This window comes from Chinchilla lanigera, unplaced genomic scaffold (assembly GCF_000276665.1).
Source record: "Chinchilla lanigera isolate Chin_1 unplaced genomic scaffold, ChiLan1.0 scaffold00019, whole genome shotgun sequence".
Classification (NCBI taxonomy): domain Eukaryota; kingdom Metazoa; phylum Chordata; class Mammalia; order Rodentia; family Chinchillidae; genus Chinchilla; species Chinchilla lanigera.
The window spans coordinates 24734501-24747368 of record NW_004955420.1 but is presented as its reverse complement, the minus strand read 5'-3'; the positions used below and the strand labels follow the sequence as shown (position 1 = coordinate 24747368).

General features: G+C 57.9%; 1 protein-coding gene across 2 annotated transcripts; it reads right to left on the bottom strand.

Moving 5' to 3' along the window:
• Positions 1 to 788: 788 nt before the first annotated feature.
• Cspg5 (chondroitin sulfate proteoglycan 5 (neuroglycan C)) lies at positions 789 to 12214 on the bottom strand (the record flags this gene model as incomplete). 2 transcript variants are annotated; one of them, XM_013513391.1, is given in 4 exon segments in its annotated part: positions 789 to 1302; positions 6491 to 6647; positions 8501 to 8689; positions 11098 to 12214. In XM_013513391.1, coding segments are annotated over 4 exon segments (1625 nt in total), but the record flags the coding sequence as incomplete, so codon positions are not given.
• Between the last annotated feature and the right edge of the window lie 654 nt (positions 12215 to 12868).

Sequence of the window (12868 nt, the reverse complement as noted above, 5' to 3'; positions counted from 1 at the left end):
CCATAAACAGGACTGTTGCCCCGTATTCAGGGGTCACCCAGCCCTGGGACTCCCATTCCTCAGAGTGGCTCTGTATCGCTTTCTTCTGCAAATAAACTTACTTTTGCTTTTACCATTTTAGACTCCTCTTTCTCTTTCTATGGAGCAGAAGAGACCAGCCGGGGAAAACGTTGGGGTAGGTGGGTGAAGACAAACCCTCAAGCCTTGTGCAGCTGCATCCAAACTCAAGATCTGCCTGCCTCAGCTTCTCAAGTGACGGAACTACAAGTGCGTGCCACTGTGCTGAGCTAGTAAGAGTATTCTTAATAGGTGAGACAGACTGAAATGGACTGAATTGTCCCCCTTCCTCCTCCAAAAATTCATATATTGAAGTCCCAACCTCCAATATGATTGTAATTGGAAATAAGCCCCGTAAGGCTCCAGTTAAAATTAAATGACATGCTCAGGAAGAGTGCTAATGCCACAGGATTAGCATCCTTATAAGAACAGAAAGAGTCACTGGTGAGCTCTATCTTTCCACAGCTGCACGGAGAAGGCCACTCAAGGACATCAGGAGAAGGTGGCTGCTTGTGAGCTAGGAAGAGACCTCATCAGGAACCAGCCCCCTTGGTGCCTTCATGCTGGACTCCGGCCTCCTCAGCCGGGCTGTGTATCTTGGCGCGGCAGCCCAAGTCGACGCGCAGACCGTTTCTGAGGTTCAGACGCGCTCAAATGTGTATCAGTGAGTGAAGGCTTGTGTTCAACTCGGGCAGACAAGAATGGGGTGGGAGGGACATATGATATTAAGAAAATGGATAGCTTTTTAAAAAGTTTTATTTCAAGAACTTTGTTTTTACTGGTATTCCAAAAAAAGGTGGGTCAAAGTACAAAAAAAAAGTCAGTTGAATAATAGCACAGGGTTAGAAATCACAGCAGCAGAAGCAATGTACAGACAGCACAAACAAACCAGCGAATGCAATTCTGTTCCGTTTCTTGGCGTATTTTGTGTCTTTCCCCCTCCTGTACAAAATACACTGAAGCATGCCATGAGATCAGAAGAGGAAAAGGGTTTAACAAATGGTTACAAGAAATAGATTCTGTACAAGAGGAGAGACTGCGCCTTCCCCGCCCCCGCCCCCACTGCCGCTCTTCTTGCTGGCTTCAGGTTAAGTTATTCTGAAGACAGTTCACATCCAGGTCGGCCTGGTCTCCTTTGCCACCCTCGAGCTTGGGCGACATGGAGTTCTGAATGTTAAAGGGCTCCTCCTCTTTCAGGCAGGACTTGAGAACTTCCTGGATTTTGTGGGGAGCACTGGGATCATCCTGCAAGAGGAGCAAAGTTGGGCAGGGGGACAGAGACCATGGGTAGAGCAAGCAAATCATCACCCCAAGTTTTTCTTTGTTGTTCTGAGACCGAGGCTGGCTATATAGTACAGGCTGGCCTTGAACTCCCTCTGGAGCCCAGGCTGGCCCTAGAACTGGCAGTGATCCTCCTGCCCCAGCCTCCCGAGAGCTAAAATTACAGGCGTGCACCACTACACTGAACTAGGTTTGTTTGGTTGGGTTTTTTTTTAGAGTAGGAAGAATTTATCGAGAGAAAGCTTCTGTCTCAGAGGGACAGAAAAGAGGCTCGGAAAGTGGGTTGCCCCCAGCTATGTTTTTCTAACTGGCCAGAAGAAGCATAGTTTAAAAACAAGGAGAAAAGCTATAAGAGTGGAATAAACTAAAAGTAACTGAGGTAAGTCATTAGCACCTATTTTTAGGAAAGTCCTTTATGATCAATGGCCAGATAAAGAAATGTTATTCACAGGTAAACGGATTACACATATCTTCAATTTGGGGCCAGTTAGGTTTTCTCTCAGACAAGGACTAGGGAGAAACAATCCCTTGTGTGCAGAGGATGCCAAGAGTGGTGGCATACACCTATAATTCTAGCACTAAGGAGGCTGAGGCAGGAGGATCATCATGAGGGAGACTAGCCCGGGCTACTTAGTGAGGTACTGTCTCAAAAAAAAAAAGAAGAGAAGGAAAAAAGATAGCAGCCAGTGCACAACCCTCCAATTCTACATTCTTAGCCATGGAGTTTTATAAAATAATGCCAGCCTTCCCCCCCCCCCCTTTTTTTTTTTTCTTTGAGACAGGGTCTCGCTATGCAGTTCAGGCTGGCCTTGAGCTCACTTTGTAGCCCAGGCTGGCCTCGAACTCTCAACAATCCTCCTGCCTCCCCCCCCTGAGTGTTGGGGTTACAGACATCGACCCCCCCTTTTTTTTTTTTTCTGGTACCAGGAATCGAACTCATGACCTCACACTTGCCAGCCAGGCGCTGTGCCACTGAGCTAAATCCCCAGCCCCTAGCCTTCCCCTTTGCTTTCAGCCACTAGAGGGGACCAGCCCTATGCAAAGCTCTGGGCCTCACTTCTTTCTCTAAGGATCCAAACAGCTGTCCTGAGTGCTCAGAACTCTGCTGACCAGGGAGGCAGATTTGTGGATGGCGAGAAGCTCGCAGACCGCCCCGATGCCCGAGTAACCATGCCGAACTCTGCGAGGACCACAGTGCTTCAGGACCAGGCCTTCTCTGAGGGCCTCATGTGCTGTCTGCTGCCGGACTGGACCCGTCCTGGCAGCGGGTTACAGTTGCCACAGGGTGGCAAGAAATCAGGCGAAGACCCAGGCTTTCCACGGGGCCCAAACACACGGGACAGTATGCATTTAGGGTACTGTCGCCCGCCTGCTGTCCCTGCCTGGCTGGACGCGTCTCTTGGGCCACCCTGAGCAGAGGTTTAACACGAGTGGCTTACAGTGAGGGCGGGAGGAAAGGGGCCGCAGAGAGGACAGGGCCGACTTGAGGGGCTGCGGCTGCACACAGCACACACAGGAAGCCGACACTGCCGTCTGCGTGGGAGGGGTCTGAAAAGCTACACAGGGTAGAAATCTGCACACGCCGAGATGGGCGTTTCTGTGCTGTATCAGGTGAAACAAATGAAGCGGTAGCACATATGTATAGCAAAATCCCATGTATGTTTAGAAAACACAGCTGGGCGTGGGAATACATGCTTGTTATCCTGGTATTGAGGAGGCTGAGGCAGAAGGATCACCGCAAGTTCAAGGCCAGTCTGGGCTACACAGTGAATTCCAGGCCAGCCTGCACTACCATCACAGGCCCTGTCTCAAAAAACCAAACCTGGGCCAGGTGTGGTGGTGCACATCTGTAATCCCAGCACTTGGGAGTCTGAAGTAGGAGGGTTGTTGTGAGTTCGAGGCCAGCCTGAACTGCAGAGCAAGACCCTGTCTCAAAAAACCCCCCAAACAAAAATAAACCAACAACAAAAAACTCCAAACCTGTGCGTGTGTATGTACATATAATTTTTTAAACTGCCAGACATAACGGCGTAAGCCTGTTATTCTAGCACTAGGGAGACTGAGGCAGGAGGACTGGCAGGAGTTCAAAGTCAGCCTGGGCTACATAGTGAGTTCTAGGCCAGCCTGAACTACATGGCCAAACGCTGTCTCAAAAAACCAAAAAACAACAAAAATAACAGAGATTTTGTGTGTGTGTGATTGAACCCAAAGCCTCTGGACTTTGCCACATCCCCAGCGCTTTTTTATTTTATTGGGTCTCACTAAGTCATTAAATTGTCCAGGCTGGGCTCAAACTTGCAATCCTCCCGCCTCAGCCTCCCAGAGTGCTGGGATTACAGATGTACAACAGCTCGAGTCCAGCCCTGTGTGCTTCTGTGCTGTTTGGGTAAAACGCTGGCATGGACGCTTCACAGCTGAACTACTAGGGCCAGGGTACGAGGGTCTGAATTACAGCACAGCCTGGAAGAGACAGGAGGGCCCCCTCACCCTGCCTCTTACTAAGATGCAACTTGTTTGTGTCTGAGACAGCCTCCCCACCGCACCCCCAGCGCCTCCAGGGGCTCCTCGCAGGGCTGTGGTGCCACAGGGGGTTGAGCACGTTAACCCTGGCCCTGAGGTTCAGGGGATTTGGGCAGATGTTGAGAACGCTGGGTGAGATGGTGGAAGAAGCGGACCCTAAAGCAGGGGATGGGGGTCCGAGCAGGGCCCAGCTGAGCTGAGCGCCCTCAAAGGGAGCCGCGAAGGGTGTCGCAGGCAGGCGTGGCGCAGCTCCGCGCCTCCTCACAGAAGCCCAGCTCCCTTCGGCGAGGCAGATGTGCCCGGTCACCCGGGAGTGGAGCTGACAGCTGGCCAAGTCCTGGGGTCTGCTGTGTACCCCGTCCCCAGCGTCCCCCTCGGCCACACGGGCCCCCTCCAGGCCCAGGGTAAGGCGGGCTCAGCCCGGACCCCAGATGCCAGCTCTTCCCGGGGGCCAGGGAGCCAACGCAGACAGCTTCCAAAGCGGGGAAGCACAAAGGGACGCCATCGAGTCCCTGGGTAAAGCCGGCTCCCGCACGGCCCCTCCTTGTGGGGGGCAGCGGCCCGGGGCGGGCAGGCAGCTGCGGTCGCTGCAGGTTCTGGTGACTTTACTGACAAAGTGGCCCTAGCGCCCGCCCCCCGCACCCCTCCACCTCCCCATGGGCCCTTGGGGGCTGCGGGGCCCCACGAGGCCCACACCGGCCGGCCGGGTGTCCTGGGCGCCACTGGGCTGCCTGCTGTCTGCGTGAGGCTGGGCGATGACGGCAGCAGAGTGGGAGAGCGACCCTCGCATCTCCCTCCCTTATCCTGAGGTGGACAGAACTCTCCGGAGAACCCGCGAGGACTCGCAGGGTGAGGAGAGGAGCGGGAGCGCGGCCTCCCCTCCCGAAGCCAGCGGCCCGGCCGGTATGGGGGTCGGGGTGACGAGCAGGCTGCACCCCCACCACGTGGCAACCGTGCTTTTCCTCTCTTTTATCGCCGCACCGGGACTGAACCAGGGCCTCGTGTGCTGGGCAATGCTCTACCACCGGGCCGCCCGGCCTCAGCGGCACCTGTCCTGCTGCGCCACGCCGCAGGCCCTGGCTGTGACTAGGCTGACCCGTAGCTGGAGGGGAGGACAGGCCATGCTGAGAGCCCCGGCGCACTCCTGCTGGACCGGACAGTCACCTCCCCGCCGCGGTGCTCCACAGAGAGGACCACGCGCCCAGGGACAAGCAGCGGGGAGGGACGCCAGCCGGAAATGACCCTCCGGATGCAAGCGGAGCCAGGAGGCGCCCTCAGCCCGGCCGGCCCCTTCCCGCGCACCACCCAGCCAGCATCTGCTGCGCTCAGCCTCCGCGGCCTCGCTCTGGACTCAGGCTCGGGGGCGTTCTCACGGCCAGAACCCGCGGTCCACAGCGCTGGCCCCGTCCCCCTCAGGAATCCTCTGCCTGGCTCGTGCAGCACACAGTCCAAGAGGAGCCGCCTCTCCCCTCCCCTTGGGCAGGGCGCCCCAGGGGCCCTTGCACCCGGTGGGGCGGGAGCCCTTCCTGCGCACTGGGGCCAGCCCGGCCGGAGGGACTGTGCACCGTGCGAAGGAGAGCCCGCAGCAGACCACCACTCCCCTCGCCGGGTCACGCAGAGGAGCGCTCCTGTGCCGGGGTGGGGCGGGCCGGCCGTCCTGCCCTCCAGGCGCCACAGCCGCACACCGCGTTATCAGGCTTAACATGCGTCCCTTGGCTATTACGTCCGTCTTGAACTTACACATACCTTGTGCAAGCCAAGAAAAGCAACTTGTCAGACGTGAGCAGTGCAGTGCGCAGCACAGACACAGGACGCTCCTGCCCTGGCCCCGCCGCGGAGACCCCAGCGAGCTCTCACACTCCGCTGCCCATGACTGAAAGACCTTCGGAGTTTCTGCTTCAATTCCCCTGCTGAGCCTGGGGTCGGCCTAGTTCTCTCAGCTGTAATAAACATTTACCTTGCGGTGTAGCGCTTGCAAGGTGCGCAGGATTCTTAGATTGGATAGGACATAGTGATCTGGGGCTGAGCTGGCTTCTGCTTTATTTTCAAAATTCCCTCACAGTTACCCAGTATTTTGCAGTCAGTCTGGTCCAGGCAATGCTTGAGGCCAGTGCTGTCCAAGGCCCTGCTGAGACCTCTCACTGGGTGTCCGCTGATACGCAGGAGCCCTTCCTCTGAAGAAATAACTGTTCCTGGGCTTGGGGTTCTGCGGGTGTCGTGTGAACCTGGGGCCTGACCAGCTCTCAGGCACATCAAAGACCATCAAGGTGTCCTTACCTATCCCAAAGGGCCACCACCATTTGCTCCAATAGCCATCGGGAAATTTCTTAGCAATGAAAACAGACCCTCCCTCCTTTGCGTGGAAAGTGAAAGATAATAATCAGACTTCTACCGTCCAGATGAAGCTAAACACTGTGAGTCATCCTAGGAAAAAGTCTCCACTCCCTGTAACCTTGGTTGTCAAAGGAGTGACACGCCATCCAGTGCCTATTCCCACCCTCACCACCCACTCCCGCCTTTGCGGCCCCACGCCGAGCCCCAACACCCCTGGAGACCGCACCCCGAACCAGAGCGAAGGCCTGGGAGGAGGCCGAGGCATGCACAGTAAGGGAGAGGTGAAGAGGACAGTTACCTGACAGACAACGTTATCATAGTGAGCCAAGGCACGGGCATGGGGGGAGGAGATACGGGGAGTGTCGCAAAGTTTCCTTACGTTTGGGTGCGAGCCCTCGGCAATGGTGGAAAGGGAGAAGTTGTCGTTGTGGAGCTCGGATGGAGTCCGGAACTTGCTGCGGGGAAGGAGAGAGAAAGCAGAATGTGAATGACATGATCCTGGCGAAATGTAAGAACGGCGGCAGAGCCTTGCGGGTCCGACACCACTCTCCATTAAACGCCACGGGTTGGAAAAAGATGCACCATTATTTGATGCCGCATTAGGAGAAAACTTCCGTCATCTAAACTGCGATCCAGTACTTTGTTATCACCTCAGCTTTCTATTAGATACTTAAGGAGCTTATTTGGACTGTAGATAAAGAACTGACAACGATATGAACAGCTATGACCAGGTTTGTGCGTGCCAGGCAATTACAACTACATGGAGACTACCATCTGGCCGACAGTGATTGTAAGATGCCAGTGATTGTACGATGCACTCCAATTTCAGAGACGCTAATATGTGAGGAAAAATATGTGCCTCAGAATCAATAAACTGCAACAGCATCTGTACCGCGCCGAGCGCACGGAGCCAAGGCGGGCCCCGGAGAAAGGGAGCCGCCGGGGGAGGAAGGCCGGCTCCCGCTCCTCCAGGCCGCTGGCAGGCGCTCGCCCGCCCCAGCCTCAGCTGCAGCTGCCCTGATCCGGGTGGTCCCCACGCCCCTGCAGGGGCAAGGGCCAAGGTCCAGGCTGCGCCTCTGCGGGGTGGCCACAGCACAGTCAGGCCCCGCCTCGGAGCACAGGCGCAATGGCGAGAGGCCCTGCAGGGAGCCCGCAGCGGCACAGGGGCAACAGACGGCGTTTCGCCCTTTTCCCTTCCGTCACGTTCTCTGGAGAGGCCCTCGGGCTGGGGGGACCGGGGCAGCGTACTGAAGGGCGGAGGGAGCCAAGTCTGCTTGAGTTGTCTCCTAAAGATGAGCTCCGGCTCCTCCCTGTGACTCCCGGGACAATCTGGAAAGGCTATCCTGCTTAGTGACGAGGATGATTCTGTCAGCGCACAAGGTCACACCTGAGTGTCCAAGGCGGACCCACGTGAACGCGTGTTGGCTCGCGCGTGCACACACAGGCACCGCTGTCAAAGGAGAGCTGAAAAAAGCCTCAGGGCTCCACGTGGCCCTAAAGGCCACAGCAGAGGAAGTGAGCCCTGACATCCCAGCATGGCCACCGAACTCCAAGCAGGAGAGGTACAGGGATCTTCCTCCTTTCCTTTCTCCCTCCCTCCCTTTTTGAGGTAACTGGGGATTGAACCCAGGACCTTCTCACTGAGCTACATCCCTGTCCTTTTTAAATTTTGAAACAGGGTCTGCCACAGCCTCCCGGAGTGCTGGGATTACAGGTGTGTACTCCTGTACCCAGCTGAGGATTTTCTTAAATTCCTTATACTTCTGTCTTCTGTTCAGACCAGTGGTTGAACAGCTTTTTTTTTTTTTCGGTCCCAGAAATCGAACTCAGGACCTTATGCTTGCCAGGCAGGTGCTGTGTCATCCAGCTATACCCCCAGCCCTGAGCTGCTTTTAAAAACAAGGTCGTGTGGTACGAAACCTCTCTCCTTCACATCCACTGAGGAAGAGCTAGTGTGCTGACAGCAGCTGTGAGGCGGGGTTATGCCACGCTGACTTGGGGTGAGATCCTCACGCTGGCCCCTGGCTCTCGGAGACCAGGGAAATGGCTGTGGTCAGGCAAGGTGGGCATATGAGGGCAGCGAGTGACTGGGGGCCAGGGTGGGAGGTGCTTGGTGCCGGCTGCCTTTTGTTTAAGTACTCTCTAAGCACCCAGGTAGCGGTGCTGAGAATGCTTCTGGGAAGCATGTTCCGCACAGGGATGGATCACTGGGTGAATACCTAGCACGAATGACTGCACCTCCAGCTAGGGGTGGAGAGCGGGTAGCAGGGACCCTGGTGCAACACCCCTGGTCAGGGGTCAGACTCACTTGGTCCTCCGCAGCTTGGTGTTCTCCGTCTTGAGCAGATAGAGCTTCTTGGCGAAGAACACAGTCATCATGAAGAGCAGGAGGAGCACGAGGGCCGCTGAGCCCACGGCCACGCACATCACCTGGAAGTCGGTGATGATGGACTCACAGCGCATGCCCTTGTGCCAGATGTAGTCTTGTGTGTTGCACCTGCAGCAGCGACAGAGCGCACCAAGGTGACGGGGCAGGTACAGCCGGGGCCTGAGCCCTTGCTCAGGCCAGCACTCTTCTCACCTGCTCCTAGTCTGCCTGGAGAATCTGCAGCAACCGAGTCTGTACAGACCCTGGGGTCAGCGCTCTGCTCCTCTCTCTCGTTGTTTTTTTTGTCTTTTTGAGACAGGGTCTCGCTATTCAGTTCAGGCTGGCTTTGAGCTCACTTTGTAGCCCAGGCTGGCCTCGAACTCACAACAATCCTCCTGCCTCAGCCTCCCGAGTGCTGGGATTACAGGCGTGTACTACCACGCCCAGCACCTGCCCCCATCTCTACAGCCAACTATGAGGTGGACCAGGCACTCGGAGCTCTGTGATGGAAAGGAGGGAACCAAGGCCCTGAGGACCTGAGTGAGTGAATCTAAATTGCATGATGGTTTAAGTGACCAAGGCGGCAGAGGCACCCTGGTCTCCTGCTTGCTCTGGCTCCGGGTGATGAAGGAGGACCATAGGACAGACAGCACCGAAGGCTACAAAGTACCAGCCGGCCCTGGGCATGAAACCCTATCTTGTTCCTTTGCATCCTAGCTAGTTCACGTGGGCTGAGCAGACACTGAAAGATTCCGGCTGACAAGCAAGGACAAATGCAAAGATGGACAGACAGTCTCCTGTCCCTGTGACCCCCAAAGTTGTGCTCCCGAAGCTTCCTATGGCTGTGAGAACTCTCACGCAAGCATAGTGAGAATCTACCCTCTGGGTGGGTTTTAGTCCTTTTGTTGAGTGACTTTCTCCTGCCCTTGGGGACATTCCCAGGCTCCAACTCTTCCAATGACATTGCTGTTTCCATGGGAACCAGGCTGCTTCAAAGAGGAAAGATGTGGAAGGATACAGAGGCAGGCGAAGGAGGGAGGACACGGACCTCAGGGTGAGTGACAGGCCAGAGAAAGGGGCCAAGGAACGGGGAACTCATGTGCCATAGAACCGGCCACTCCACGTACAGAACGGTGGAGACAGCTAGTAAGGGAATCTTTAGTTTCTGCAAACTTCTGCCATCACAGGGGTCTGTCTGAGGTTGCCAGGGAATGCAGACCCCTCCAACCGTGGCCCTCTAACCCAGTGTCTTAGGGAAGTTCTGCCACAGCTCTGATCGTTTCCGCAGAGGGTTGGGGTGATGGAGACAAAAGCGCGCTGCAGTCTGCAACGAAAGGCTCAGCAGTCTCCTGTGAGCGGAATGCAAAAACAGTTTTCCAGGCACGGCGAGGCCTGGCTGCCCACAGCCGGAGGAGGCAGCCGGCAGCGGGGCTCCAGTGCGATCCTGGGATGGGGGCTGTGCAAGGGGAGCTGTGAGGGGCAGGCGCAGGAGCCCCACTGAGGCAGCGAGAGACTGGCAGGCCATGGGTAGCGGCATGTAGCTCAGAGTGGAGGACAATGTTACCTCTCCACTTGGGAATTCCCTCAGGGCTCTGGGAGGTGCTGGGAATTTTTACGGCTCCCCAGAGGCTGCAAGGGCTCCACATTCCACGATCCAATGGGGAGTTCACTTTGAAGGTGAAAACTCCAAGCATGTGTCAGAACCAAAGATGACGTTGCACAGAAATTCCACAGCTTTCAGGCTGAAATCATCACTAGAGCTCCCCAAATCAAAGCCTAAAGAGCAGGACCAGGGTCCCCTCATACTTCCGGTAGCCTTTCACCACCTGCAGGAGCTCCTAACTACAGTACGTCCTCTGGGCAACGCAGGACAACTCCGCTAGGACTGTGTGGTCACAGCTTCCCTGAGTGACCCCTGCGTCGTGACCACTGGTAGAGAGTTCACAAAATGGAACCCCACCTTAGGCTTCGAGGCCAAGGGCTCCACGTTCACTGCCTTCTATGTTACCCTACCAGAATACCAACCCCCGAGAAACCGGATTCTCCACACGCCTCCAAAAAGAACAAAGAAGAAGCGTCAAGAATGACACCTAGGAGAGACTCCCAGAAGACAGAAACGCTCCTCCTAGGACCAATGGAAAAAGCCCCGGAGGAGTCTGAGCACTCTCCCGGACTTCGAGGGCGGGTAGAAAGCCACCCAGCTCACTGCTGCCACAGGCTTCTTCCAGAAGAAGGTGGTGTGTTCTGAGCAGGTGCGTGACTCCCTGTGAGGCAGTTCCCAAGAACAAGGTGACAGGTGACCGCTGGCGAGGTGTGCGCGGAAGCCTGCAACGTCCTCAGGGATATTCTAAACTCTGAGTCTCTAAAAGGGCATCGTGGACTCGGCACCAAACCCAGGGAAGACAAGCAACCATTAAGGTAGAGAGAAAAACCCATCCCCCAAAGGCAAGGAATGCTGCCGCGGAAGCCTGAGCAAATCTCCCCCGTCTCCTGGACCCTGGGCCCCCTGCCCTCACCTGCAGCTGCCTGCCACCTACCTGCAGAAGGCCCCTATGTTCTCCACCAGGTAGCACTGGCCGCCATTGTGACAGTAGCTGGGGAAGAGGTCGCACACCGACCGGCAGGAGCCGTTGTGGCGCACAAAGCCGCTGCGGCACTCGGTGCCATTTTCACCGGAGGCCAGGTCCTTGCCCGGCTCTCCGGGGCGGGGCCTGAGGGCAATACTGCCGCCAGGCACCAGCCCCAGGGCGTGCTGCGGAGGGACGGCATGCCACCGGCTGGTGGGCTGGCCCGTTCCCGGCCCCGCGCGGGGCTTCTCCGTGGGCAGGAGGTCATTTTCGTCTTCCAGGTCTCCGCCTCCCACTGCATCCTTGTCATCCTCCTCTTCCTCCTCGTCTTCCTCCAAGTCGTCATAGAAGGACGTGGTGGGGTAGAAATCGGACTCATCAAAGGGGGTGAAGTCGTCGTACAAGTCAAGCAGGCTCCAGGAAGGGGTCTCTCCCTCCGCGTCGGGGTGGTGGTCGGAGGTTCCTGGTGACCCTGGGAAGCTCCCCAGGTCTGCACCACGACCCTCACCATCCAGTCCTTCGAAGTAGTCGATGTCGATGATCTCCGAGGCTGGCTGGGGCTCTAGGGTGCCTGGAAGGGGCTCGGTGGGCCCTGGCTCCTGGGGGTCGGGGGTGCTGCTGCCCAGGTTCAGCCAGACTTCCAAGGGGCTCTCCTTGGGGAGTTCGGGGCCCGGGCTCAGCTGGTGGGCAGTCGTGGGTGAGGGTGATGCCTCGGCTTCGGTGGCCTCAGGGGGCTGGGAGGGTACCGTCGAGCGCTCCAGGGTGTTGTCCGGAGCTGGGAGGGTGGCTGGCAGGGCCTGGGCGTCGCCGCTGCCCGCCTCTGCGGTCACCCCGCCAAGGCCTGCGCTGTCGGGCTCCAGCCAGGCAGTGCCGGTGACCGCGGCCGAGGCCTTGGGCGCCTCCTCAGGCCCAAACCCGGCTTCAGGGGCCGCTGGGCCCAGGTCGCTGCCCGGCGCCCTCCACGTGTTATCATCGCCCCCGGCGGCGGGCAGGCCCACCTCCTCCTGCGTGTGGTTGACACGCGGCTCCCACGCCAGGCCGCTCTTCACCAGCTCTTCAGCCTCGGCTGCGCTGCCCACCTCACGCCCTGCGGTAGGGAAGGCGAGGGCCGTCAGGGTCAAGCGTGTGGAGCCCTCGCCCACCCAGCTTATGGTGGCCTGGGACCCCCGAGGCCACGCCCCACTTTAAACCCCGCCCCTGGGCCCACCCCCAAGCCGAGGAAATACACCCTAACCAGACTTCCGCATGACCTCCCCCGGGCAAAGACAGGACCCACAGTCTAACAGGCTGAGTCAGGGTGCCCCAACTCTAGCCCATCCAGGAGTCTCACCCTCGGGCCCCACCCACCTGGTCTTGCCCCCTACTTACAGTCAGCCTCCACCCCACCCTCAGGCCCCGCCCACCCGTGCAATCTCAGCCACAGGCCCCGCCCCAAAGTCACACCCAGGACCCCGCCCACCCATAGGCCCCGCCCCAATCCCACCGCCGGCCACGCCCCACTTCCAGACCCCGCCCCGAAGTCTCACCCTCAGGCTCCGCCCCCCCGACCCCCAGTTCCATCCCAATCCAGACCCCTCCCCATCCCTCGCATGGGCGGCGGGCCCCGCTCCCGGCTGCCCCCCCATGCCGTCCTGCCTGCCCCATGATCCCCGCCCCAGCCACGGCCGCGCGCGGACAGGCGGTGTCCCGCCCCCTTCCGGAGCTCGCAGACCCCCGGCCCCGAGGCCCCGGCTCGGCCCGG